General features: G+C 42.5%; 1 protein-coding gene across 7 annotated transcripts in view; it reads left to right on the forward strand.

Moving 5' to 3' along the window:
• RBFOX2 (RNA binding fox-1 homolog 2) overlaps positions 1-27,954 on the forward strand; it is a 115,660-nt gene that overhangs the window by 79,355 nt on the left and 8,351 nt on the right. For 3 of the 7 annotated variants that reach the window (XM_082499657.1, XM_082499656.1, XM_082499659.1), the window contains exons 5-11: positions 7,893-7,985; positions 10,721-10,781; positions 13,203-13,256; positions 13,392-13,484; positions 14,603-14,735; positions 22,701-22,743; positions 27,662-27,750. In XM_082499657.1, the coding sequence (XP_082355783.1) occupies positions 7,893-7,985; positions 10,721-10,781; positions 13,203-13,256; positions 13,392-13,484; positions 14,603-14,735; positions 22,701-22,743; positions 27,662-27,750 (566 nt within the window). Of the gene's footprint in view, positions 1-7,892; positions 7,986-10,720; positions 10,782-13,202; positions 13,257-13,391; positions 13,485-14,602; positions 14,736-18,309; positions 18,368-20,081; positions 20,122-22,372; positions 22,493-22,700; positions 22,744-25,103; positions 25,181-27,661; positions 27,751-27,954 lie in introns of those variants that run through there. The other 4 variants (XR_014270594.1, XR_014270593.1, XM_082499660.1 and 1 more) reach the window with 4 other exon arrangements.

Raw genomic sequence — 27,954 nt, forward strand, 5'->3', positions numbered from 1 at the left:
GAAACCAGAAATGAGTTGATAGTTAGCCCTTTCTCCATCCTTTGCTTGTGCTTAACACCGTGGTTTTTTTTTTGTTTGTTTGTTTGGTTTTTTTTTAATAAGACAGTCTGAACAAGTAAATGTCTGTATGGCTTAGTTTAGAGAGTTTTACTTCCCTGTGTGGATAAAAATCTATATGCTTTACCAAAACAACCAGCTATGCTGAGTTTGTAAATATTTATTCTGCTTTCTGCTGTTCTGATATTTATAGGCCAGAGCTATCTGTGAATTAGTCTTGATTTTAGTAATTTCTGTTTGGCTTTGGGAATAGCCTCTGGCCTCTATCAAATCCCTACTCGTTTGGATGTAATTGCAAAAGAAAGAACAAAAATAACCGGCCTGGCAAAGTGGTGAGCTCTATCCTTCATCTCCCACTGCCTGTGCTTTCCAGAACAGTGTTTCCCTCTCCACACATGAACTTCTCTCTCCCCCCCCATCCATACAGCCCTGCATTAAATGCCCATGGCTGCCCTTTCCCTTCTAGGCAACACTAACGTTAAAAGCTTTCTGTGATGACTTGTCTGATGACTATGAAAAGTACCTTCTTGTACAGTTGTTAAAGCCCAAGGCTTCTGGTTTTCAGTTAAAACAAAAGTTACTGCTGAAGAGTTCCTTGACAAATTTTATCTGGAAAAAAGAAAGTGATCCAAAGAATGTTCTTCCAGTCCTTGACCATGCAGTTTTCCACTGCTTTTTTGTCATCTTACCGCAAAAAGCAGTTGCAAAACTGATAGCCTGTATGAGGGATGGGGCAGAATCTGAACAGAATAAGAAAACACCCAAAGAGTAATTTTGTGGTATCTTTGCATCCTTCTCTACCCAAATTAATTCCTGTTTTAAAAAGAATGCAAGATTATTCCTGCTTAGCATGAAAATGGGAGGCCCCAGTGTTTGATTGGGGTGTAGCTGCACGAAGCACCTGGTATTCACATAATAACGGAAAAACAACGGTTTGGTGATCTGATGGTGAAGCAAAGGAAATGGATCTTTCTGGAGGCCACTCACTCACTCTTGGGTTCTTCCTCCACCTTAGGAAAAAAAAAAAACAAAAACAATCTGAATGCATTTTCCTGCCCTGTGGTTTCCATTCTAATCTAATGATATGAAACCTCTTTCTCTTCTTCTCCTCCTCTTCTCTCTTGGGAATCCGAAAGCAGATGCTCCTGCTGCCTGCCTTGTGCTGTGTTCTCAATGCTCCCTTCCCTTCCCCGGGTTCCTAAGGGTTGTAGAGTTTTGTGTATATGTTTTGTAAATATTTTTAAAGGTACAGTGGTAAATCCCAAACTGCCCTGGGTTCACCCCCACCCAGTGTACGATGGGGCTGAGCAGCGCTTTGTCCCTGCCGAGCTGTGGCAGGAGATCTCTGCTGGGATCGCTCCGGTGCTGGTTGTAGGAGGGACTGGAGGAAGCGTGCAGGTTGCATTCTTCCTCTTGAATCCACCTGAGATGACCAGGCAGTTTTCTTTGACAGCTTGCGGGAACTATATCAAACCGGCTGCATCTTCGGGATCTCTGTGTATTTAGGAATATTGGTGACCAAAGAGAGAGCAGCATGTGTCCGTCACAGCCACCTCGCACCTCAGGTTCTTGCATTTGGCTCAGGAAATGTTATTTGTTGACTTTCTGTATCACAGCAGAATAGGAGGCAGTTAATTAGTTTTGCTGATGCTCCTCTCAAAGCAATGTGAATTCTTGTTTCCTAACTCAATTTCTGCCCAGATTCAATCTGTTTAGTAGGATTATATGGGCCCTGGTAGACTTCACACTGATATTGCTTTGCTACGTATGAGAAACAAGATACAAACTTCAAACATCTCTTGAATTTCATTTTGTTTTATTCTTGTTTAAGAGAATGACATCAGTCTTCCCTTGATGTGTTGTGGGTTGGTTTTTTTTTTCTTTCTTCCAGGAAACTAGCTGTTTGCTTCATTTATCCTGTTTACCATTACAGTTCTAGTTCTGACCCATGTAAGTGCCTTTAAATAGCATTCTGCTCATGGTTGCAGTTTACCATGCACTTCAGTGAACTGTGAATAAAACACCTCCAGAGGAAGTAGAGAGAGAGGATTCCTGCTCCTTTTGTTAGTGGAGATGCATCCTCTAGATGTATATTTTGGCACTGTTGTGCTGAGCTGAACAAGTGCACATATTTGCAGAATTAATGCAGTCTGCCTGTGTAACGAGTACCCTATGGCATTTGTAAAGCTGCAGGGGAGGGGAATCCAAGCTCTTTGCTCATCAGCTGTGTACCGCGTGGCATTCCAAGATGCGCCCTCAATGACATTCAGAGACCAAGAGTGCGTAAGCACACAGCAAAAACTTGGCTAGAGAGGGAGCTTTTTTTTTTTTTTTTTTTTTTTTTTTTAGATTTTTAAATGGTAAGAGTTCATATTAGAGCAGATTGCAAGCTCGTGGTTTCAGAATAGTGTAAGTTTATGTCCCTCACTGCCTTCCACTTGTGAGACCCAGATCTCCAAGTTCATGTATAGGACTGAAGTGTCTAGAAATGCTTCATATTTAATTTAAAAATTGGTTGGATAGTAGTTTATGTCTTGTCTTCACAAAAAAATTGCACCTATTGGTGAGTGGAGTTCTGTAAGTAAACCTGTGCTTACTAAGAACTTGTTCAGAAAGCTGTGTGGAAACACTTAGGAGTTTTTTTGTTTGCAGTTAACTGTAGGTTAAGATAAGAATATCAGTTGAGGTTTTGATAACTGTGCCTAAAAGACTGTACGTTTGCATGTACATTTATTTCTTCTTTGAATGGGTTAGGTGCTTTGAGTTGAGCCACTCTTGTTCTGGACTTAGTTGCCACTCAGTGAAATAGATAGAATCCCTTGTTACAGAAAATAAATTAGAGGCCTTGTTTCAATTCTAGTTCTATTTTTACAATTTTTGTTCAGATGTCATCAGTTGAGCCAGAAATACAAATAGTGTTATTAACACAAAGAGACTTAATGACACATTAAGTGCCAGCGACCAGCATCGCTTTCTCAGGTCACCAAATCCCTTTATAATGCCACGGGCACGAGGGAGACATGACCTGTGTCCCTTTATCCTAGTTCAGTGAAGTACAGTTTTACACCTATTAGTCCATACACTGAGCTGGTTTATTTAAACTTGAATAATTAAGGCTGAAGTTGATGGCTTGATAGTATAAGCTGATTTACTGCTCCTGTGGGAGCACCTTCCCAGTAGTGCTCATTTCACTGTGTAGGGAGTTGAATCCAGGGTGCTAAATTAGCAAAAAACCGATGCAGCAGCAGGGTGGAGAGAGAAATGAGCTTGTCTTCTGCCAGTTTAGCTACTTGAACTCTCGAACCACACAATAAGATCCATGCTCGATCCGAGGAGAGGAGGAGGAGCACACAACTGGGGACGATGCTGGGGCTGTGAAGCCCCTGACCTGAGTTGGCTCTGGCTGAGCAGCAGTGCTGGCCGGGCTCCTGCCATTCCCTCCTGGTTTTGCAGGAGGGATTGGCACTGGAGCAACACAAGCTGGACTGGGGAAATGATCCAGCTTAAAGATAGCCTTGCAGGGGTTTTTTGTTTGTTTGTTTGTTTTGTTTGTTTAGGGGTTGGGGCGGGGGGGGGATTGAAGTTACATTTATGGTGTTTTAGGCAGATTAATTCTTGCATCTGGTTCACCAGATTGCACAGGTACAGGGACAGGTGCTTTATGTGTATGTGCCTTAATGCACTCCCAAGCGCGTCATGGGGCCACGGGGGAGTTGGAAGAGCTGCTGAAATGGTGGAAGCTTAGTTTACGCTGATTCCCTCACCAATTTAAAGTGTATGTAACTTCAATAATGTGTTTCTGAATTTCGTGCTGTGTTTCTGTCAGTGCATTCAGTCCCGTTCATCTCAGGTGGATTACAGCTGAAACCCTCCTACTCTCTCCAAATGCCTTGGAAACAGGTAGCCTAAACTGCTGTCTCCTTGGCTGTTTCTCCAGCCTCCTAAAAGTTTGTTTATTGTGGAAATAAGGAGCGAAGAAAAAAAAAAAAATTGGTTAAAAACAAGCATGCTGCAGTGGTACAAGGCAAAGATGCTGCTGCTGAGGTGACTGGTCTAAACTCTGTGACAAATGAAGGGTTAACAATGCATGGATTTCGAGGGGCTCTGTTTAGTTTCCTTTGGTTTTATTTTTTTTTATTTTACTTTATTTTTTGTTGTTTTTTTGTTTAATTTCTGTGTTCTGGCCACACCCAGGAGAACCGTCTGCTTTTGATTTCTCCCTTTACGGTTACATGGTAAATTTTCTTTCTCATTCTTCAGAGATGGAAACGTTCAATTATATATACATTTATAATTTTTTTTCACTGCTCATCATGTTGCTTGTTATTTATTGCAGAGTCTGAGGCCAGACTAAAAGGGTGGCAGTTACTCGGTCCCTTCAGGCCCTTTGAAAAAACCTTTGGGTAAAAAGGGGTTAGTCTGGCACTGCAAATTACTCACCAGTCTTAAATATGTTTGCTTGGGGTTATTTAGCGTTCACTGGGTACACTGAGGCTTAAACGTATTTTCTGCTTGGGAGGAGTTCCTGGCAGTTGCTGGTGGAGAGGAATTGTTGGTAATCATAACAGCCTTATTAAACCCAAGCTATTTATATAATGTACATTTTAGAAACCTTAAGTCTTTTTTTACCCAGGATTGTATCTTCCCTTCTTCTGGCTCCATTCCTACTAATATGGAGCAAACCAGTACCTGCTGTAACACTAAGCTAGTAAATATTGGGTATCTGCTGCCTCTTTTCTTTTTATTTTTTTTTCCAAGGGCAAGACAACCTTGGAAGGGAAAACTGAGAATTGTTTGTTGTATATATATTTAGGTACAAATTAATCCCTATTCTTTACAGGTCATCTGTGAGAAGGAATTAAAGTTATATGTATGTGCTTTTTTTCTTTCCCACATCAAAAATATGTATACATTATTGCTAGATTCTAAACTTAGAAATAACAAACATGTCAACCATGGCTCACCTGTTTTTCCTGATGAAAATCTGAATGTCCAAGAGATGCATTAAGAAGACAAACCAAGGTGGCATAAATACTAACTCTGCTATAGTTAACTATGTAAAGTGTTAATTCAGCATTGACATTAAATGGTTCTCAACAAAGAGTTGCACAAGCTAAGGACTGATATGTCAATAAAATAAAAATTGTGGTTAATTAGTTATGTTGTTCAGAATCAGATTAATTCTGTTTTAATTCACATTGTTAATTATTTTCTTATAGTCTGCATGTGGATTGTACCCTACCTTGAGTTAACATTAAAAATAGTGAAGATTCCTAATCAGTTTAAAGATATTTAATGATAATGAGGTTTTTAAAATCCCATACAGACTTCACTAATTGCAAACAAATGTGAATTAAAATAGTCTTAGTTTGGTTCTCGCCTGCACAGATTGATGCCTAAAAAATTACCTTCCCTCTGCTCTCCAGCTTTCAGTTCACATCATCACCGAAGACATAAATTTCATTCGGTCTCCACAGGCTTGTCTAGAACAAACAGAAATTTTAATGTAAAAAGAGAAGAGAGAAATAGAGATTTGTGTTTCAGTCTTTACCTCGCCTCCTCCCCCAACCTTTTAAAGATGCTTTTTCCCCATTATATAGAACCAGAGGGAAAGGTGTTGCTGTGTTTCTCAGTCTTGCCTTTCTCTGTAGGGGTTCTTTGAAGCGGACACGATACCCTGTCCCTTCATAATCGGCTTTGCTGTTACACCCCCTGCACCCCTCTGGTTTCCTGCGACATATTTCAGAGTTACATGCGGCTGGGCTGTTTTATTAGCCCCGATCTCTTGTAGCTCCAATTTTAAATCATTTAAACAGAAAACTTTTATGCTGTTCTGAAAAAGGCATCAGTTTGTTATTTATATAGCTTTTTATTTATAGCTGAAGAAATGAAATTATCTGAAGCTTTAGATTATTGGGTTGGAGCCCAAAGGAGCGCTGTCTTTGATCTCAACATTGCAGTACTTGGCTAAGTTCTTTTATTATTGCTGTTAAGGGGGGGGAGGGGAGGGAGAAATAAAAAATGCTGCATTTTACAAATGTGTAACAGTTTTGTGCTGGAAGCCTAGCTGTGGATGATAAAGGCCAGCATGTGCAAATGGCTTGGGCTTTTTAAGATTAGTATTATAAAGACCTTTAAAAAGCACTTGATGGCTTGCTTGTGTCTTGTTGCTAACAGTGCTTAGAAATCAGATGCTGCTTTTTTTTTTTTTTCTTTTGGGCCTAGTCCATACATACCGACCCCAAGCTGCACGGAGGGGGCCACGAGACTGGCATGCCATTTCCCTGACAAAGCATAGCTGTAGCTCACTCCCATCACCTCGCTCTCCGGTTAATGCCGGGAGTTTCCATTGCATCAAATGCAAGTTTTGTTCCTCCTGCTCCTCAAGGTATCAGAGCCAGCAGAGATTTCTTTCTGTACATTAGACTGATATTTGCTTGATACCAAGCCACAGGAGCCAGTCGCCCTTCTCCTGTTCTTAAGATACCCTAAATGCAGAATGCAACAGAGCTTTGTTTGGCCCTGCTCTCTGTAATGGCATGAAGAATCTCTCATCACCTTTGTCTGTAATAAGATACCATTTTTTCCTAGTTAAAATCCTAATTCACTTAGTCACGTTGGCTCTGTTTTTAATGTCAGTGCACGCATCTCCGTGGAAGGAAGCATGGTCTCGTACCCTGCCCTGTTACGCGACTGCATGAGGTGGCAGCAGCATGAGCATGTAGGACAGGCGTGTTGCATGTGCCATCATGGATGCAGTAAACCTGAAAAGGAACATTTTAGTAGTCATTGAGCCTTTGTGGTTGTTCCAAGCAGGGCACATCAATTTTCTTGAACTTCATGGTGTAACTATGCAGAGATTTATTACTGTCCATGGTGTAGAGGTTGCTATCTCAGAACAAAGCCAAGTAAGATGGGTTAGCGGAGTGGGAGGGAGGTAGCAGTAGGTCAGCAGTGGCAAACAAAACCTGCCTTGTGTTTAGATTTACACTCAAGTCTAACACAGTACTTATAGAAAGGAACATTTTGAAACTAGAATATGTGATACTCCAAGTCTTCATGTTAAATAATGTTATTTGATGGTGCCACCTAGAAGCCCTGCTTACTTTCAGGGCCTCATGCGTTATTAGGGAAGTTACAGGCATAGGATTAGACATGAGCTGTGCCCCGAAGAGCTTACAAGGGATGATTTACAAACAGCCCTTCCTGTCAACAGTTTTCTAAGGTAGGTAATTATTGTCTCCATTTTACAGGTGGGAAAAGCAAGGTTCAGTGTTTGATTTGCCTAAAGCTTCGCAGAATTCTTGGTGCCAGGCATGAACTCAGATTGCTGCTCGCTCTCATAGCAGTTTCTCAAGAGAACAAAGTGCTGCTCAGTGTCTATGTCCTGTACTGCGTCTGGGGCGGGCTGGGGTTCTGCAAAGCATGTGTGTTAATTAGCAGAGGGGAGAGAAGCCCTGCTTGGGCTTGACCAGCTTGCCTATGTTGAAGCAGGGTTTAGTGTTTTTAAACAAACAAACAAACAAAACAAAACAAAAAAATTGTCTCGAGTAACTTTGTACTTCTTTTTTGGTCTGGCCTCAATTGCTTTTATGTTTTCTTTTTTTTTTTAATTACTCTTATTATTATTATGATTACAGTTCCTTTATTTTATCGAATTTAATTTCTGTCATTTATGAAACATGCATGAACCAACAATGTGACTCTAGGAGGTTATTGCTGAGTTGTGCTGATGTTGATTTCATACTGTGATATTTTTTCTCTATTTACCTAGAGATCAGTATTTCAATATATAACGATGTGCATGTTTTCCCCCCTTCTCCCGCTGCATGCAGGGATTCGGGTTCGTAACTTTCGAGAATAGTGCTGATGCAGACAGGGCCAGGGAGAAATTACACGGCACCGTGGTAGAGGGCCGTAAAATCGAGGTGCATGTCTTCAGTAATTCAATTTCTTCTTTATATTTATTCTTTTGATTTCTTTTTGTGTCTTGCTTCACTTATTTCACATTTGGATCCCAGTCTTGTGTGTGCGTGTGTGTTTGTGTCTGTGTCCTTCACCTCCCTGCACTGAAATGTATAAAAGTTTACACCCCTTACAGAATATTTTTATTGTTGTTTTGGGTATTTTTTTCTTTTCTTTCTTCTTTTATTAAGTTTTTTTTCCCACACACTCCAAATTTTTGCCCTTCTGCTGTCTTGATTTTTCCTTTGCTTCAGTTTGCGAGGCTCCGATTTCCTGTTACCAGGCCTGAACAAAACTAACTGAAAGAGTACTGTCCGACTTCTAACTCTGTGTCCAAAAAAGAAAGCAGGGGGCCAGCCAATATCCTCTCTTTCCTCTGAGGCCAGTTCTCCTCCATGCAAGTGTGAGATGATGTCCGTGGTGGGAGGGGAGGGGAGACATGGGGCAGAAGCCCCGAGTGGGCTGTGCTACACACACCACTGGGTTCTTGACCTGCCCAGGGTCAACAGTCATCTCGGTGAAAGCTAATCCTTAAAGTTTCTAGCTCTCACCACAGGGGAGTGAAAAGTTAGTGTTGGATGGCCAACATGGCCATATATCAGGCATGCCTGGTGTTGACCAGTTTGGTATTGCACTGTGTTGAAGGCTAACTGGCGTCTTCCCCTCTCTCCCTCTTTCCTTTAAAAAAAAAAAAAAAAAAGAAAGAAAAAAAGTACAAATATTAAAACAAAAAGCCGCCGTTTTTGAGTAAGATGTCTGCATATTTTGCTTTTTTTTTGTTTTGTTTTTTTATTTCCCTTTTCGATGGTTTAGCGTTTAGGGCCCTTCACTTGACTCACTCTTTCCATGGTAACTATACACAATGCTGGCGATGGTACGAGTTGGCGGTAAGTGAAACAAAACGCTAGAGAAGAAGCTTTTTTTTTTTTTTTTAATTTTTCTTAAAATTACAAAAAACCAAAATTAAATAAGAAAGAAAAAAATCCATCTGCCATCTCACATTAACACTACGAAATGTGATTTGACTTGTTGTCCCCACCCACCTCCTTCCCCCTTCTCCCCCTTTTATTTTCAATGCTGTTGAGTAATGCCGCCTGGACTTTGGATGTACATATCGTTTTGTAGCAGTCTGAGCTGTTTGATTACTGACTTCATGGTGATTTCCCCTTGCACATCTTACTCAGAGTTACTGAACTCCAGTTTGGCTGGTTTTTATTAATGCACCCATTTCCTCTTCTCTCTCTCCTGCCCCTTCTTTCTGCTGCTCTCTCTTTCTGAGACCTGTTTGTAGCTGTTACTGTTTGTTTTCTCTCTTTTTTTCTTTCTCTCTCCCTTCCTCCCCAGTTTCTTTACTTGGTTAAATGCAGCTGTTGGTCTCTTTGCTGACTGGTGGTTTCTGATCGGTTCTGGCAATTTTTCCTTTAAGTGCTTGTGTTGCACTTTGCTGTAGCAGCTGATTTCAGGCACTCGCTCCATCTTAATGATTGTCTGTGAGACCCTATCTCCTCCCTCCTCCCCTCCCCACCCTCTGAATCAATTGTGTTGTTTTTTTTTTCTTTCTTTTATCTGTGTGTGTTTAACTGCATGCTCTCAGTCTCATCATTGTTGTTTCCCATTCTTTCTTTTTAAATGTGTAATGTTTCTATTGTTTTGGGGCTGAAACAAGAGTAAATGTAGCTCCAGACTCCCCACCCTGCGTATGCTCACCATCCATAAGTCTCAAGGGCCTGAGGCAGCTTTTATTTTTATATCCCCTTTTTTTTTTTTTTTTTTTCCCTTCTTCACCCTGGCCTCAATTCCCATGCCAAATGGGTTTTGATAAATTATTGATGTTGTATAAAGACTTCACCCTCCTTGCAAGAACTTTGAGGCTGTCTGACACAGGGCTGCAGTAACTTGGCTTCCAAATCAGTCCATCTTTTCTTTATCAGCACCATCTCTGTGGTAACACCCCACTTGCTTGAGCAATCAAACCGCTTGGAACTTACGCAGAGCTCTGTAAAGAGGGTGGAGGGCACAATATAACCAAAAAAACCCCAAAGGTCTATTACTATGTATTTCTTCTTTTTGCTTTGTGAGATTTGTGACAAGGAAAAAATAATCTGGAAAAAAAATTGAAAATAGTGGGGAGGAAAACTGAACATAGACCGTCCAAATGCTTGCTGGAGTTCCAGAAGTCTCCTCAAGCCTTGGGAGTTCAAATCTAAAGCTGATAGAATCCAGGTTACCTTTTTCTATCGAAAAGGTATGCCTGCCAGTGACCTGCTGGGCCCCAATCCCAATGCTGAGCTTGAGAAGCAAGTCAGCTTGTGCACCACCTGGTTCAGTTCCCCTGCCCTGGCTGCAGAAATTATCGCTGCCTCTTGAACAGAACCTGGACAAAACCTCCAAAGTTTTGCCCTTCTGATCAATGAGCTGAAAATAAGCACACGCCAAGGGGTGGCAGGGTGGCGGAGAATCTGTCCTTTACTCTTGTTGGCCTTTTGTTTAATGCGTAATTTTAAAGTGCCACGTTTAGCTGTAACTTTTATAATTAAATGGCAACTGTTAAAAGTAATTTAAAGATTGCATTCTTGTAAAATTAGTTTAATTTTTTTTGCTCAGAGAAGTATGTGTGTTACGTGAGAGTTTTCCACCATTTTCCCTAATGTGCTATGCTTCCTTCCCTCTCCCCCCCCTTCCCCTTTCTTACTTTTAGGTTAACAATGCCACTGCACGAGTGATGACCAATAAGAAGATGGTCACGCCATATGCAAATGGTAAGAGAGACTGTTTGTACTAATGATGAGCTGAAAGGTTTGAAGAAAGATAAAAGGGAAAAGTTGTGACCTCTCCTCAGGACCAAAAAAAAAACAAAAAACCCAAAAGAAATTACCAAAGAACCACAAACTATAATTTATAGCATTGTTCTTCAGTATAACCCTCAGGCGTTTATGGAGGAATACCATTTTTACAGATGGAGAATTGGGGATCGAGAGGAGTAGACTTGCCCAATGTGGCCAAGCTGCTAAAGGAACCAGGGACCAGTGGGTTGCCTGTCACTACTTGCAAGCTGTTGCTGTACAGTGGGATATGCAGTAGTCCTGAGCCTTATTGCCATCACGTAGATACCTAAATATGAATACAGAAGCATAACTTAGGATATATAATTGGATATATCTCAGTTTAGGTTCTAACTGTCAAAGTACAGCTATACCCAAGCAGCCAAGAAAACAGAGGCATTACGCTGCTGGTTTGCTCACTTTTTGTTACAGACTGTGCTTGTGTTCAGTCGTTTTCCACTGAACCTGAATAGAGAAAGACCAAGTTGTTTGAGTAATGAAGAATCCTGTTTCATCAGGGTATCTTGGTTCTTCAGACTGTGCAGTAATTTTATTGCATAGGCATATATGGCATAAAAAGTCGTTCTTCTGACAGAACTGAATGCTGCTTTGATACAGATTTTGAATCTGAGTCTTTGTCCTGAAACAGGCAGAAAAATTCTTTTTGGTCTGAAAATGTTCCCAAACAGCTTCAACAAGGCAGGAAGCTGCATATAGGTAGTTGCTAGTGTAAGAATCCATTTTGATTACAACTTAGAAGATTCGGATTTTATTTGTGGCTCTGACTTGTCGCATGGGTCTTGGCAAATCAATCTTTTTTTGGTTAGAGAACTGGGGAAACGGGGACAGGCAGAAAGGCTGGGATCCTGAGTCTCCATGTCTGAAAGGATCCAGGAGATTTTGTAGTAAAAGGCAATGCAGCCATGTTATGTTGTCCTGAAAACAAGGGCAGAAAACATCTATGACTATTTGTTAACAAATCTTGGCTTACATAGCAATGACTTGTGAAACCATGATAACAGGTAGGAGTATTTTGCTTTAGCAGCCAGCAATTAAAAGCCAGCTTTAAAGCTATGCAAAGGTATTTAGTATTAGACCAGGCTCAAGGCGTACTGATGAGTGGTCGTACAACCGTTCTCAAATTTGAGGGTTGATGCCAGTCCCCTCATTGCCACCACTCACTTGAGTGTTTTGTCATCAGGGTGGGCAGCACAGCAGCAATGTGCCCAGTCTTGTGGAGGGAGAATGCATTGCATCTCTCGTTGATACTCTGCCAGCAGATGAAGGGGTGGTGTTGATGGGCATACTCTGCCAGCAGATGAAGGGGTGGTGTTGATGGGCTGCAGTTCACAAAGTTGTTCGTACAGTTTCTAGGCCCGTTAGAGGTGTAAAAGAGCAGTGATTGCGTCAGGACTCCAAGACAGAGGAAGAGTATGGATTTATTTAAATAAAAATGCCTGTGTGGTTGCTAGCTGAACAGCTGAGATCTTTCCTGAAAGGAGTGTTTTGTGGAAGCCAGCCCGGATCGTGATGTTAGCTTTACACCCCTTGCTTCTCTTCCTGCGAAAGGTGGGGGGGGAAGACAGATACGTTTCTAGATCTGACTGGGAAATGTCTTCCTCCTCATACCCCAGTTATGACTTCTTTAAGCACTATTCTTTTGTAGGTGTTATGTTGATGATTTGCAGTTCTTGCCAGTTATCCAGATGATACTAAAATCAATTCTCTGGGAAGGCTTTCACCTGAAAAGCAGTGTAAAGAAGACAGGAAATACTAAAATAACACAGAGAGGAAAATGTGAGATGAATAGACTGAATTGCTTTTCTGCACCATAGTTGTGTGGTTCGGTTAGTGAGGAAATTCAGACACTGTTGCTTTTTAGCAGATCCCTAGTAAATAAGACAGAAGGGTGTTTTGAGAATTTAAGGCTATAAATTGATTTGCCTGGGACGACAGTCCGGGCTGGTGGCTTTAGAGAGCTTTTGGATCCGCAGTGTTCCAGGTGAAAGCAGGGAGGAGCTAGCAGTAAGGTTTGTGCAGAGAATGCAGGGTCGCATGGTGTTTGTGGCGAATATGGATATAAGGTAGTTGGCATTCCCTCAGTGGTGCCTCTGCCTGCTGCGGGTCAGCTGATGTTTCGCTGTTCCCTCCGATACAGCGACCTGTACCTAGAACTTGACATTAGAAAAAGGCAGTTGGCCTCCATCTACACCAAGGGGGATTGAGGCAAAGCAGAAATTGGAAAGAGCTGTGCATGTGAAGCTGGGGCGCACACAAGAAACCGTTCCCCCTACCCACACTGCCCGCTCCTTCTCTTGGTGTAGATTTTGGCATTCACTGCAGTCTTTGTTGTTTCAGGTTGGAAGTTGAGTCCTGTGGTTGGAGCGGTGTACGGCCCTGAGTTATATGCAGGTAGAGCTTAAGTAGACACTTCCACTTCTGCCATTTAACTGCAGTGGTGTTTGTTTATGTTCTCAATCTGCTGTTTCTTTATAACCTTTTTACATTTTTGTTTTTGTTTTTTTATTCTTTTTAAAATTAAATTAGCGTCCAGCTTTCAAGCAGATGTCTCGCTGGGCAATGACGCCGCAGTGCCCCTGTCAGGAAGGGGGGGTATTAACACTTACATTCCTTTAATCAGTAAGTAGTCCCTGTTGGCCCCTATATTGTTACTGTGCTTGAGTTAATGATGACCTGTTACCCTTTTTCTCTCCAGTCTGTATAATATATACTTGAAAGGATGGGTCTCGCTGGGAATGAGTTTACCTGGAGCCAAAGTATACTGTGCAGTGGCTGTAACTTGTTCATCTGCAGTGTGTTTCTGTACTGGTGAATGGGTCTTTCTGAGCGATGAGGAGGCTGCAGAACAAGGGGAGGGTGTGTGTGAGGAATAGGTCATTCCCTTTCCCCCCTCCCCCTTTTGAAATCAAAGAAACCAAACAGACAAATCCCTAAAGTACATATTATACAAGCTGCCAAACCGCGAGTCTGCAGGGCCCCTAGTGGCATGCACCTGGACGCACATTGGGTTGGGTTTGCGCCCTGAGACTCCTTCCCTCTCGGTATCTGTTTATTACGTGTTTGCAGATGCCTCTGAGGTTTTACATCACTTCATCATGAGCCAGTTTACTTCAGCGTAAAGCGTAATAAAGCAGGCCCCACTATACATGGAGCCAATTATTGGTGACGCTTGTTAAATGAAGCTGGGCTCTGAGTAAACTGGCAATTTATGGGAAATTTCTGCTGCTGTTATATGGGCTATCTTGTCTTTCAGGCTTTAAAATGAACATGCAGAGGATTGGGTGGCAAAGAGTGGGAGGGGAAAGGAGGGAAGAGACTGATGTAAGTTGGTTGACTTTAAGGGCCTCTTGACAAATTATATTAAAGAGCCTCTGCAGTTTTGGAAGAGCCGCCTGCTATATTGATAGTAACTCTCTGCGCTTCTCGGACTCTAACCAGACTGCATGGCGGTGTAAAAAGGCGGGGGGATTTGTACCCTGTTTGTGGTGGGTGAGGCATGCCAAAGCATTAACCTCTTGCATGCCAAACCTCTCTGCAACCCTTCTTCCCCCAAAGGCCATGGTGTAGCAGGAAGTATGTATCGGATGCTTGCTGGGTTATAAGCATGCCCCTCTGCAGGACTGATGCAAAATGTCCCACCGCTGTGGAGCTATTGTGTCACTTTGTTTGAAGCAGACCGCTGTTCTCTGGACAGGAGTTTGGATCCTTTTCACCCTCCACCTTGTCTGTCTTTACAGTTCCAGGCTTCCCCTATCCAACTGCAGCCACCACAGCAGCCGCGTTTCGGGGAGCCCATCTGAGGGGCCGAGGAAGGACAGTGTATGGGGCAGTCCGGGCAGTACCTCCCACAGCCATCCCTGCCTACCCAGGGTAAGCACTGGTCACGAGAGCAGAGTGCTCTGCACAAACGTGTCAAATAGTTGATTGGTTAACCAAAAAATAACTAAAATTGTCTGGATGGTGAGAGTCAGGATATTGCTAGTGCCAGAGCATTCTGCACACAATGGCATCTAGTGGGGGCAAATCTAAATTTTTCTGCATTAAGTTCTTGACTGGAACAATTCTCAGTACTTGCAGCAGCTTAAAGCGCTGATGGATTCCTTCTCATAATTTTTCAATTTGTCTACGTGGTATTAGTCATCCATTCACCCAATACATTATTACGCTGCTGAGAAGGATGCAGAGAGAAGGTCTAAAATTTCCAAAAAGGTTCTGCTCTTTGCACTCCATTTGTGTTTTCATATCCAGGAATGAGGAGTATTATCCATTACCTTCATGCCTCACCATCTGGCAGTAGGACACAGAAGAGCCAGTTACCCACAATGGATTTGCTTTCTTTGTTGGAGACGGTTTAAAAAGGTTTAAAACAAAGATTAATCAAGTCCATTAATTTAAAGCTGGGAGTGTTTGGGATATAGGGAGAACAAAAGTGCAGCGTTCTTCTTACTGTTGTATGAAGCAATGGTGAATGCGTGGCCTTAGCATTCTTTGCCCTCTGACTGTTCGCTAGTAATGCAGTGGAATAGATGCTGTTACCAGAGTATTGTGCTGTTTAAAAGTACAGGGAACTAGGTTTGTATGTGAGTTTTGTTTTGGGTTTTCATTGGTTTGTTTAAGTGTGATGGAACAACAGATAAATCAGCAAATCCCTTCCAAACTGTCGTTTTTTGTTTTGTTTCTAATTTTGAGGATGCTTTATTCATATCGCCTGTCTCTGGAATTTTACTTGCCATGTTTTCCAGGCAATGTTCTCAGAAAGAATAGGAGTAGGAATGAATCCTCCAACACAGAGAAGTGGACTGACCCTTTCTTCCTTTAGACTAGCCCCAAAAGGGAAGAAAATAAATTATAAATCTTTCATTAAAAACGGAGGTGGAAGCCACACACATCAGTGCAAAGAGCTAGCCTGATATATGTTGGATAAGCTTTGCAATACCTTCTGTAGCAGTTTAAGTGGTGAGAGCTGCTGTGGCTTTTTCTTTCTACAGTCCGGTCTGATATTTAAAGTAGAGCTCAAGGAAGCAAGCTGCAGTGGTCATGTATCTGTCTAGCTTTGCTCTCTGGAAAATATGGCAATGTTTGTATTTAATTCACCGGAAGACTTTAAATGAAACCTCTTGTCTCAACATGTTGGCCTTCCAAACAGAGTGTTTCTTGTGGGTTTTCAGATCCACCTCTTTTTGCCACCACTCCTAGTTCATATTCTATAGCCTCTAACCATAGCCTCTGACCTGCAACTTGCCTGTCTGTTGCTCTAAAAATGACCCAGTCTGGTTTTATTAGGAAGCGCTCCACAGTGAAACAGAGAAGCAAGGCTGAGCTAAATGCTGGCGTCTACCAGAATATGAAATACTTGCACCGGGAAGGGGATGTGCTCTTCATCCCTGGAAGTAACGGCTGGATCATTCCTAGCAAGAGGCTGTCACGAGTGGTGCACTGGGAGGAACTCTAAGCTTGTCTTTAATATAAATCAGCCCGAGTCTTGTATAAAAGATTTATTTCCATTTGGAATACGGGCTAGGTTCCAGTGATTATTCCTTCCAAATACTGTCTCATGACTGTGTTTACTTACATTACCCTGCTGACTGATTTCTTGTCTTCATGGGCAGTGTACTATCTGGTAAACACTTGCAGGGCAGCAGTAAGCAAGGCAGGTTCACAAATGGCCCAGAACTGTCCCTAGTCCCATGCACTGGGATGTAATTAACTAATTCTGATCCTTATTGCCATCATAGTCTGAATCTCCCTTGTGGAATAATACAAAATGTGCTATTCATTTCCATGGTGCAGTAACCTGTAGGACAACCACTGCTCCACGTGGGCACTGTTGACCTCCATGGAGTCAGACAGCTTATCCTGCGTCACTTGCTTTCTTCCTGGTCAGTGGCAAGATGACACCATCAGATCAGTCAATAGCACATGAGTGATCAAGACATAGTGAGTAATCTGGAAGAAGACAGTAAAGTAAGCTGCTGGTTAAACCTAGTAGAAGGAATTCGTTTTCACAAAGCTTTAGTGGTGTTTAAGTTACACAACTTAATGGTATCACTGCATTTGAGAACTTAGCAGAATAAAAAAAAAAAGCAGAATGTAGATAAATAAAAACTCATTGGAATTGCCATACTGGATCAGACCTGAGGGCCATTCAAGTTCGAGTAAGTTTCCACAGTGCCTAGTGCTAGGTACTCTAGAGGAACGTGCAAGAAATATTATCGTTCGTAATAGTTTTAACATTTATTTCAAGAACTCAAACTAAGTTTTACTAATGCATATGTGGAATGTACATACTTACATATGGATATGGACATTTATCCAGGAAAGTCTATTCATACCTTAGAAAGCAATTGCTCAGACCATTGTACAGGATGGTAGATAGTCACCTGAGCCTGACCTCAGAATACAAATACAACCTTCAATTTATAACCTAGACGGCATTCAATAGAATTAAGGAGATGTTATAACCTCTGATATATAGCATGAGTAAAACCTGTACTGGAATATTGCCCTGATTTGTAGTGGCCATGCTTTCTAAACGAGAATGCTGACAAATTACACTTCAGACTAAAAGCTGTAAGTTAAGTCAGTCTGAAAAAAAACTTGCCTACTGTAAAACTCTCAAAACTAAATAAGCTTGATCAATTTTAGTTTTCAAGCTATAGGTTAGGCATTGACTTGTTCATGGTCGGTCATTAGGTACCTAAATGAAGAGTAGGCTTGCCATAGTAAAAAATAATTTAGTCTAGGAGTGTAAATATATAGAGGATTCACTGACTCAAAACCAGCAGTAGATAAAAGTCCGACTAGATATGAGGCAGTAGAGAGCTTTGGGGGTTTGGAGTGGTTTTTTGGTTCATTTTACAACAAAGTCAACTGTTGGTACACCTAAATGATTTGATGGCTGCTTTATAAAACCAGCATATTTCTTTTTCTCATGGTTGTGTTTTAGCTCAGCTAGTGGACTTTTTTGCAGATGCCACTGAGATTTGATGGGCTGCTGGGCTGCTTTATGCTTCTGGTCAGTCTACATAACCAGAATGGTCTCTGTGGTTCTCAAATGAAGGAATTCTCTCAGTTTTTGCTAGCATTAAGAATCACAGATAAGGATATTCTAGAATATAAATAAACCTTGCTAAATTTCAGCCCTAGCAGTTGATGTCAGTCAAGTCCTAACTGAAGGAGAGATGGAGGATGCATATGTGCTTGGTTGTTTAGACTCAGAAAGTCTCGCTCTTACCTGTTATTAGTGTTCTTTGCAGTTCCCTCTGGAGAGCTGATGCTAGTATCTCTTCCTGACAGGATTGTAAGTTACAGGAATAGTGGCCTGATCCAATGTGGTAATGCTTATATTCATCCAACTGATTGTGTTCGGAATAACTGTTAAAACTGCTAACCTGTTCATAAACCAACAGTCACTTCCTCTGTCATGCGTTTGCCTTTCCTGCAGGAGCAGGTGGAGTATCACTGCTAAAACACTCCTGGTCCTAGATAGAGAACCCAGCAATGTAAGTCACTGCCCCAGGAGCCAAATTCTTTGTTATGTGGTTGTAAAAATTTAGCTTCAACAAACATGATCTTATGGCCTGCTTCTCCCTGCTGAAGTGGCTCCCCTCTTCCTCTAACAAGGGTCTCTATCTTCATATCTGCTCCCAGCGCTCTTGGAGACCATAGTAACTTTGTCCATTGGGAATGGAGTGTACTTTTTCTGGGGAAGACAACAAGACTAAATCATTCAAGCAGTAGCTAACACTGCAACAGATTTTTTTTATTATTTTATTTTATTTTTTTTAGTAATAGCATGCAGAATTTTGGCAAGATCTGCTGGGCTTTTTTGTGTGTGCGTGCCTTACAATAGGTGTCTGAGGGTGGCAGGCTCTTGGCAGCATTTCACATTCTGTCTGATGAGTAAAAAACAATAATCAAAAGAAAAGCTAGTGTTCCATACCTTCTTTTTTTTCTTTAATGCTACTGGTAAGTCATGCACATCAGATCCATGAACATCACAGATGGTGGGGCTAATGCTTTTTAAAGCCTTGAGCGAGTTTGTGTGGAACTATTCAGAGGACAAAGCAGGAGGAAATTCCTCAGTATGAAGCACACGCTGAACTCAAATGGGTGGGGGGCATCCCCTCTCTTCCTTCCTCATCCTTCCCCAACCCCTGTCCCCAAAGCAAGCTGCGTAGTCTTACGCTAGCGATTGCTCTGGTAAGAGTGGCTCTTTGAGAACCCCAGGCTCTGGTTTAACAGTTTTCCTGCTTGAAGTTCTGAGAGAAAGAAAAGTATGGCTTAAAGCAGAAAAAGCACCATCCCATGGAAATCCTTCCAGTTGCTCCTCTCTGCTACGGAATAGGTCGTTACTACCAGGGACTCCCACTGCACCTTTCAATTCTTGGACCTTGGACCAGTCACCTAACCTTTTTAGCTCATTATCTCTGCTTGTGAAAGCAATGCATTGTGGGTATTTTTGGTTTTTTCTTTTTAATTACATTTCTCTGTGTTTACTTTGATCAGAATTGATTGACTTGTTTTCCTGAGGTGTTGCATCGGTTCTTTAAGATGCTGAATAATAATACTTTGCATGCTTGTGTGATCAGCCAAATCTTATCGCATGTCTAATGTGCAGGGTAAAAGCAGGTGATGTATGGATATCAGAAACAAAGTCATGCAGCCCTGTGAAGCTCGAAATACGTAATCATACACAACTCTGAAACGTGCTTCTGACATAGGTGACTCCAGCCCCTGTGAGATGCCTTCTGAGGGGCTCCTCGATTTCACAAGCCCACTTCATGAAGCCAATGTTTCCATGTGTTTAGGGGGTAAATAAAATCATTCCAGGAGAATAACCAGAGTGGAGGTTTCTAAACCCTTGTTTCTCTTCTTCAGGACATCAGATCTTTTTGAGTCTATTTTTATTGTACAAGATGGTGGTTCCCCTCCCTCTCTCCTTTGCATACTGTCTCCCCCTCTACCCGCCCCTTACCCCTTTGCATGCCATGGAAGATGACTTGGAGCCGTCTAGCGTGCGTGCGCACACACATTCTCTCGCTGATTTGCTCCTGCCAAAAGCCGAGGTTGTGGATTCATACATCACCTGCCTGTGTAAAACGCATGTGCATGCTGCCGTCCTCAATAACCGGAATGTGTTTTCTGTTCTTTTGTTTTTTGTTTTTTTGTTTGTTTTTTTTTGTTTTGTTTTGTTTTTGTGTGGATTTTCTGCAGTGTGGTTTACCAGGACGGATTTTACGGTGCTGACCTCTATGTAAGTACACACACCGGAGCCTTCTTGTCCCCAACCCCTGACAAGCCAGCCTTTTTTTTTTTTTCTTTTGGTTTGTTTGTTTGGTTTGGTTTGGTTTTTTTTAAATATCATTTACTTTAATTTTCTTCTTCCTTGTGGATATATATATTTATATATTTAGGAATGCAAGCATGCTTCTCTGTCACTGCGCTTGCCCCTGGGTGCAAGACCTAAGCCTTTGGGTTTCCTGATCATTGCCAGGGTCAGTTTACTGGGTGTCCTGTCCCCCACATGCACACTGCTACTAATCAACCTGAGAGATGATTAGCGAATGAAAATTTCTCTCAACACTTCTCTCATTTACGTAATTTGGATATAAAAATATAAAATTAACAGGACTGGTTTAGCCTCAGACCTTCCCTTTCCTTCTTCCCCCTCCACCCTCCCCTTTCTCTCCCCTCTTGGGGCCCTTTCAGGTTTGATTTGTGCAGCCCACACTAAACTGAGTGAGCTGTATGTTTAAAAGCATCCATGTGCCACTGGGATGTGGAGATAATCCCTTTGGGGAAGACACTGGGACTGATTAAAAAATGGAGACTGAGATGCTAGAGTGAAAACTGACATCTCATTTTGCTTGTAGAAATGGTACCTAAATAGGCTAGGTTCTCTCACCTCTTTGGGGAATTGTAAAGTACAAATATGTGGAGATGTTCGGTTAGAAGAGTCAGCAGCCTCCTCCTGTCTGGGAATTAGCTCTGATATCACGGGAGACTGTCCTGTCATTGTCTCTGTCCTACGTAGCCAGTCTGTATTGCAAATCTCCAGGGCATCTGTGTATACGTAAGTGGATCGTGGATGGAGGGATTCTGACTGGCCAGTGAGAAAAGTGGTTTCCGCTCTCCAATGGAGAGCTGTTGCAGAGCAGCTATGGTAGGAATACGCCCTTCAAAGCCAAAATGTTCAGGTCCACTGCTGCCATCGCAACTTGTGACCTGCCTAACTCTAGCAGAGTTCCCTTTCATGGTATTGTAGGTAATAGCTCTTTGGAGCTGGGGAAGTTTTGTATTGGGTAGTGACACAGTTGTCGGCATGGAATTCACTTCCCTACTCCTTTGAAGGTGCTACTCCTGGTGTTTATAAAGACTCAAGATAATGGATGGAATTAGCTTTGGGATTTTGTTGGCTTATATGGAGGGTCAGGTCTTGTAACGGTGCTTTTCTCAACACAGTTACAGCAGTTGGAAGACATGCTGTCTGAGCATAGAGATACTGGGTGCATTTCTTCATTCTTAAGTATACTATCGTGTGCGCAGTCCTGCCTAGTCAAGTGTTCCTATATATATATATAACTCTGTCAAGGACTACGGAGGGTTCTGGGTTTTCCCTCTTCACTCCTAAAACACCAGCTTTGCAGACCACTGACTGCTACAGCAAGTAAGCAAGCAAATGAGCAGTGCTTACTGCCTCTTCCATCAGAGTATGGCGTATAAGGCTGTCATGTTGAAAGGGAAGACTGACCAGGATTGTTCCCTATTTCTTTTGAGAAAGCTCCTTCAGAACTTCCATTGCAGGTAGGGAGGAGAGGTTTATTTTTAACATGTTTTAAGGACAGAGACTTCAGTAATGAAGAATCCCTGTAACCACTTGGTGGTGCAGTGCAGTAGCAACACACAACACACAAAACCAAGCCCAATGTCAGGTTAGAACCATTAGGTGGACTTCTGCCAACTTTGCTGTTGGTGGCTCTGGTCTCACTGTCAGAAAGCAAGATGACAGAAGAGGGAAGTCATCAAGGTAGATGGTGGTGCACTTTCCTATGTTATTGCTGCCCAGAGCCCTCAAATGGAGGAGAAAGTTAACATAATCTAAATGTGACGTTACCTTTCCAAACAATTTGTTTGGCACAGGTAAGAATGATTACAGTGTCCCTGTGCCCCACTGATTTGTCGTGCTTTTCACTGCAGCGTTTACGTCCCTCTGGTTGCTGTGAAAGGCTTGTCCAGATTGTGGAAGGGATGGCAGAGGGTACTTCAGTTAGGACTGGGGGAGAGTTAAATTGAGGTCCTAAGTCTTCAGAGTCTGTAGGGTTGTGTCAAGGAAGGGCAGAAAGGAGCTGAGCTGGCAGGGAGTGGTTAGTGGTAGGCAAGATGAAGGGAAAGTGTCCCAAGTTTGGGCTGCTTTTTCTGCATACATGTTATGCACCGATTTCTCATTTTCCTCCTCCTCCTCTTCCTCACTCCTTTTTTCTTTCCTGGGGCAACCATCCTGCTAGCCATTTCCTCTGTGAAGAAGGCATTCCATCTCTTGTTGGATGCGTCTCTGGCAAGACACCTGAATTCATAAAACAACCTGCCCCAGGATGCAGAGGGCTTCATTTCGGATCATAAGAAAGGTTATCTTTCTTCTACAATGGGGTCAGTCTGGGTGGTGGGGGGGAACCCAAACAAACCCACCCATGCGAAGACCGCTGCTGCCTGTGAAAAGCGTGCTTGCATCCACTGGAAAGAAAAGGCTGGTGAGCCCTGCCGCGGGCTGTTTGTATGATTGTTTCTTTCCACAGCTGTGTTTTTTTGAACTGCTCTTCCTGTGTTCTGTTATAGAATAGTCTTACAGGAACCAATCATTAGCGCTAAAATACCTCAGGTAGGAGTGCCAGTGTGACCTGCCAACCGATCAGATTGTGGATTGCAGTGGAAAAAACTGAATTATACTAACCATTCCAGCACCACATTAGAGATGGGAACAGAGGCTTTTTTAGGGCAGCGCAGACTCACGTGTGATCCGAGCCCCCGCTGTAGCAGGGCGGCGTGTGTCCAGATTTCACACCGAGTGGCATTTCATTCAAACAAAAAAATAATGTAAATTCAGTGGAAGGGTTAACGAGGTCATGCTTGTCCCATTACCATGTAGAAGCACCTGCTGCAATGGACACTGTTGTCCTGTCACCTCTTTTAATTCATTCATGCTCATTCCTGGTGCACATATGCCACCTTTCTAATACAGAAATACTGGAAATGGTTCTAGCCCTTTCTGCTTCTTAACTTCTGTTATAGGGCAGTTTGTGGGTGGAGAAGATACATTTGAGATAGGACAAGTAAAAGATCCTAAAACAGGGCTCACTGCCTAAACCTGGCAGGTGGACAAATGTACCTAACTGGTAGCATGCGTTACACGTTTCTCCAGGGGTATGGGAACGCTTGTGTCTTAGTGGCATAAAGGCTCCTTGGAGTAAAGAGGGCCGGCAACACACTTTGTACACCCATCTAAAACATCAAGGGAAAAAGATAAAGGAGGCTTGTACCACAGGACACACTGACATAGTAAGCTATAGTTTTGGATTTCCTCATGTTCTCGTTGGATTGATCACCTGATATGGACGTGAAGACTGGAAGAGAAGATGGGCTTTTGAACTTGACTGTATAGTCTTAAAGTACTCATTTATCTACATTAACATGCTCAGTAATTGGAATGCTGCTTTAGTTAAGATTGCAGCTTCCTGTATATGTTGGTTTGCAATGTTTGTGTTATTTCAGGGAACGTATGACAATATTGAAAAAGCTATCACCTAATGTTAAAGAAGGAATTTAAAAAAAAATAAATTTCTTGCTTCATTGATGAGCCAAGGATTATAACATCACAGAGGAGTCATTTTAAATCTGGGCATTTGTGAATACCTGAGCAAATACAGTTGTTGGACAGTTGAGCTCTGTAGGCTCAAGTGCCACACATTCTCATGGAGAAAGGGGTTTAGCGCAGCCCTGGCAACACTGATGGGATATCCAGAACTTGAATTAAGATAACACAACCCTAAATGTTGGTTAATCACTCTCACATGCACCCCAGACAATCCAAAAGACTGTACCAGAAAAGACCAATCTTGATTTAGACCTGCCTTTTGGTTGTTACTGACCAGTAAAAATGCATGTCTTTTTTCCTTTGTTCTCCTATTTCCTTGTCGAGGCAGTGTTTAAACTGTCCCTTTGACAAAAACATCTCTGACTTAACATCTTCACAAGAAGCTCAGCCACACTCATTTCTTTTGAGACAAGGCTAAAAATTTTAAAACCTGAACCTAGATGGGTAAACCTGTCCCTGTGGAATCACTTTATTTAAATAGATGGAGTGGGAGTTTGCATGGCTGTCCTGGGTTTCAGGTACTATGCCACTCAATGGTGTCTTCTGTTGCAGTTTGACTGTGGCACTGGAGGAGTGTGGTGCAACTAGCAAGGGCCTTTTTTTTTTTTTTTTAATTATTACTATTATTATTTCTTTTATTGGGAAACACTATTGTTCATGTTTGTTGAAGATGCTCTACTCCGTTATATTTACTAGAGTACCTGAAGTGAGTGGCATCGGAAATCAGTAGGGGTAGTAGGACCGTCTAGCTAAGGTTATGGATGAGCTCTGCATACCAGTTAAAGTTGTGTGTAAACAGGAATAGCAGGAGAAATTAACTGGTGCATTGGACAAGCTGAGCAGGGCTTTAGACGCACTGATGGAATTAGGTGGGTTCTGGGTTATGGAGAACAGGAGCATCAGCTGGGTAAGGCAACCTGCACAGTGTCTCCTTTGTTCTGTACTGGTCCCAGAGCTTGGTGAAAGCACTTACAAAATAATGAGTAATAGTCACGAGTTTCCTCCTCCTTCCTTCACCCTGTTTTGGTGTATTTGGACCTGCTGGTCATGCTAAACACATCCCTGTATCAGAAATTCCCCAGCTGTCCACACTCATTGCTCCTATGACAGGAACGTACCATGGCCATTATAATCCCCATTTTTGGTTTTATTTGAAGTACACACATGTAGAATTTGCAGACTGCTTTGAACTGAGCAGGTCTGCCCGTGCGTGTGTACCTCTATCCTGTGACTTTTTTTTTTAAATTAACAGTAGCTTCAATTTTGCATCAGTGCATGGTTAAAAAGCAATACACATGTCAGCTATTTCTTAACTTCATTTCTCCAATGAATTATTTCTCCTGTTTTTTTTTTTGTTTGTTGTGCAGTTGACTGAAGAAATGTTAACATCCCGCTCTAAATCTCTCAGTGGAGTCTCTGTTCCCTTCTCTGATATAACAGATGGGTTATTGCTTGTTATAATTATTAACATTGTGGTGTGGGACAGGGTTAGGGTGGGAGCCATTTTGGGGGGCGAGGGCGGGAGGCTGCGGGAGTTGTTAAGGTTGGAATGTTAACTCCAGTGGTGACTGACTGTTTCCGTAATAGCAGGTTGTTGTGGCTGCACGCTCTAGTACTTGAGGCTGTGTACTTCACTGAGCTTGTGGTAGAGCCTAGGGCGAACTGCTGTCCCAAGAGAATGCTGGGATGGATAGAACTAGCCAATATGAGTCTGAACGTGGTGACTTTGCTGGTTGTTCTAGCTCCAGATGTCAGCATGCTTAGTTTTTAATTTTGATTAATAAATGTTACGCCATTCCCCCTCCCACACCTGATTCCAACCCTTCTTTTCTTTTCTTCTTCTTTTTATTTGGTTTTGTTTTGGTTTGGTTTTGTTTTCCTTTTTGAGAGACGTGAGTTAAGAGAATTACATGATAACCCTTTTTGGTTTCAAACTGCATCTCACTGTCATGTTCAGAGTATGTGCCAGGCACATTTGAAATGGCTTCTGATCTGAAATGTGGCTGGCAAGTGTGGGGCAGAGTGTGGGGAATCTGGGTGCATGCTGAAGTCGGCTGCCCTGAGGAGGTTTCTGCCAGGCAAAAGTGTCCCGTATCCGTGCCCAAGTGACGGACCCCATCAAGAGTTCAAGAAGATCATAAACTTAAGGGAATAACACAATGACATTGGTACGAAGTTTTGTCTTAATTTAGTGAGGTCAATGAAGGTTTGATTTGGATTAAGGCTGCAGCTCATTCCTCTCTTCTCCGTCACGTTTTGGAGGTGGGAGTACTGGTGGTGCAATGATAGCATACCAAAACCAAGCTACACCTCACCAAATGGTCAATCCAAAATGCAGGGATTGAAACAGCTAGATGAGATTAAAGACAAAATTGTAACAGGACATGTCTTTCAGGCAATGTGGTGATATTTCAGAGGTATGGATTTGTGTTGCTCTTTCTTCTGTTAACCAGAAGATTGAAGAGGCTGTAAGGCCCTCTCCTCCGGAGTAGGAAAGGGTGCCCTGGTGTGTTTTGGTTAGCACGTTACCCTTCGTGGGGCTAATGCAGGCCCCCCAGAAGCAACCAAAATTTAATTTAAAATCATTACTTTTAATTTAAAAGCTACCTAGTCCAAAACTGAGTGCTGCTGAACAAACACACAGTCCTGAAGTAGAGCTGATCTTGTAGTCATAGTTACACATATGCAAAAGATCTATAGGGAAGAAGTGATAGAGGTATGTTGAGCTGATTCTGGGGATGAACAGTGTAAGTCTGCCTTCTGGCCCTTCAAACTCTGAAATGTCAATTGGACAGAAAAAAAAAAGCCAGAAGCAATCTGGAATTTTCTGATGTTATTTATGGCTCATTGTGTTTCTAGCAAAGCCATGGTTCATTTACCATTGCCCTCCCCAAGTTAACAAAAATGTGTTCAGAAGTATACAATAAAGAAAGATCTAACCTGGGCATCAGAGCCCTCTTTGCTGCCTGCCATGCAGCCTTTACCCCTGGTCTGAAAGGTGGCTGGCCTCCATCCCTCGTTACTGCAGGGTGTGCAGTGCTGCCTGTCTGAGCCAGGTCTTCCTCTGCCCCAAGAGCTCCTTGTGAGAGTTCTAGGAGGCAACTGACAGGTCTTCCTCTGCATCAGGATTCACATTTTGCTAGCCCAGCTGTAAGTATGTTTTTAGTAACTACCTCTTATCAGTGTAAGCATCTTAAAGACCTTTACTACAGGTGTGCAGCATGGGCAGAAATGCAGCAGCAATACAGACTGTTCTGGCATAACTTCCCCTGACCTGTTTCCTTCTTACACGGAGGGAGGGAAGAATGGTCTGGTTTGTATCAGTTTGGGTTTTGCCAGCCCTGAGACCACCAGAGGTTATCTTCTCTGGCCATCTTTTCCTGATTGCTTTTTGGCTTCTCTGGCTATTGGTACTTTTATGTATCTGGACCCAATTAAATTCTAGCCTTTTGGGTTTCCCAGGCTTAAAAAAATAGATAGAGGTGGAAAAAAACAGGAATTTCTCTGAATGGTTCCCTTTCTAAAAGAAACATTTCACAGAAAGTGCCTATCTCTGATTTCCCCAGCGTTGAGAGGAAGGGGACATAAAACTTGCATTGCATGCAAGATTTCAGCTTTCCTCTGGTTTTCAGTTCCTCCATGCCAAATTTATTTTCCTGCAGGGATATAAGCACGCTCAGGCTTGCTTTAGTTTATTCCTTCTGCTAAACAACAGGGTAATGGAAGAGTCTCTTTGGTCCTTCTGAGGAAAGGTGTATACATGAGTTAATGGGCGATGCTTGCGATAGACATGACATGGGAGCTGATGCAGTTTGAAACACTTCCTCTCCTTGTGATGTGTGTGACTTTTTTTATTTATTTTTATTTTTTATGCTCTGCGTGGGTGGACAGGTATCTGTAAAGTCAGTTCTCTTCTCTCCTGCAGGGTGGATACGCAGCCTACAGATATGCACAGCCTGCTACTGCAACAGCAGCCACGGCCGCTGCAGCCGCTGCAGCAGCTTACAGCGATGGGTATGTAAGGGGGAGGTGTCCATGGGGGCTAGCTTGCTGTGCTCAGGGATTCAAGGAGCATTGATCCATTACAGTACTTCTACTTCTTTCCCTGTTTCTTTGTCTTCCTTGCACTCGCACGCGCACACATGCATGCACAACCCAACATGAAAGACTCGATTGCACGGTTTGTCTCTCTGCTCCCGGGCAATATTGCCCTCCGGT

Source organism: Vanellus vanellus, assembly GCF_965231255.1.
Source record: "Vanellus vanellus genome assembly, chromosome: 1".
NCBI lineage: Eukaryota > Metazoa > Chordata > Aves > Charadriiformes > Charadriidae > Vanellus > Vanellus vanellus.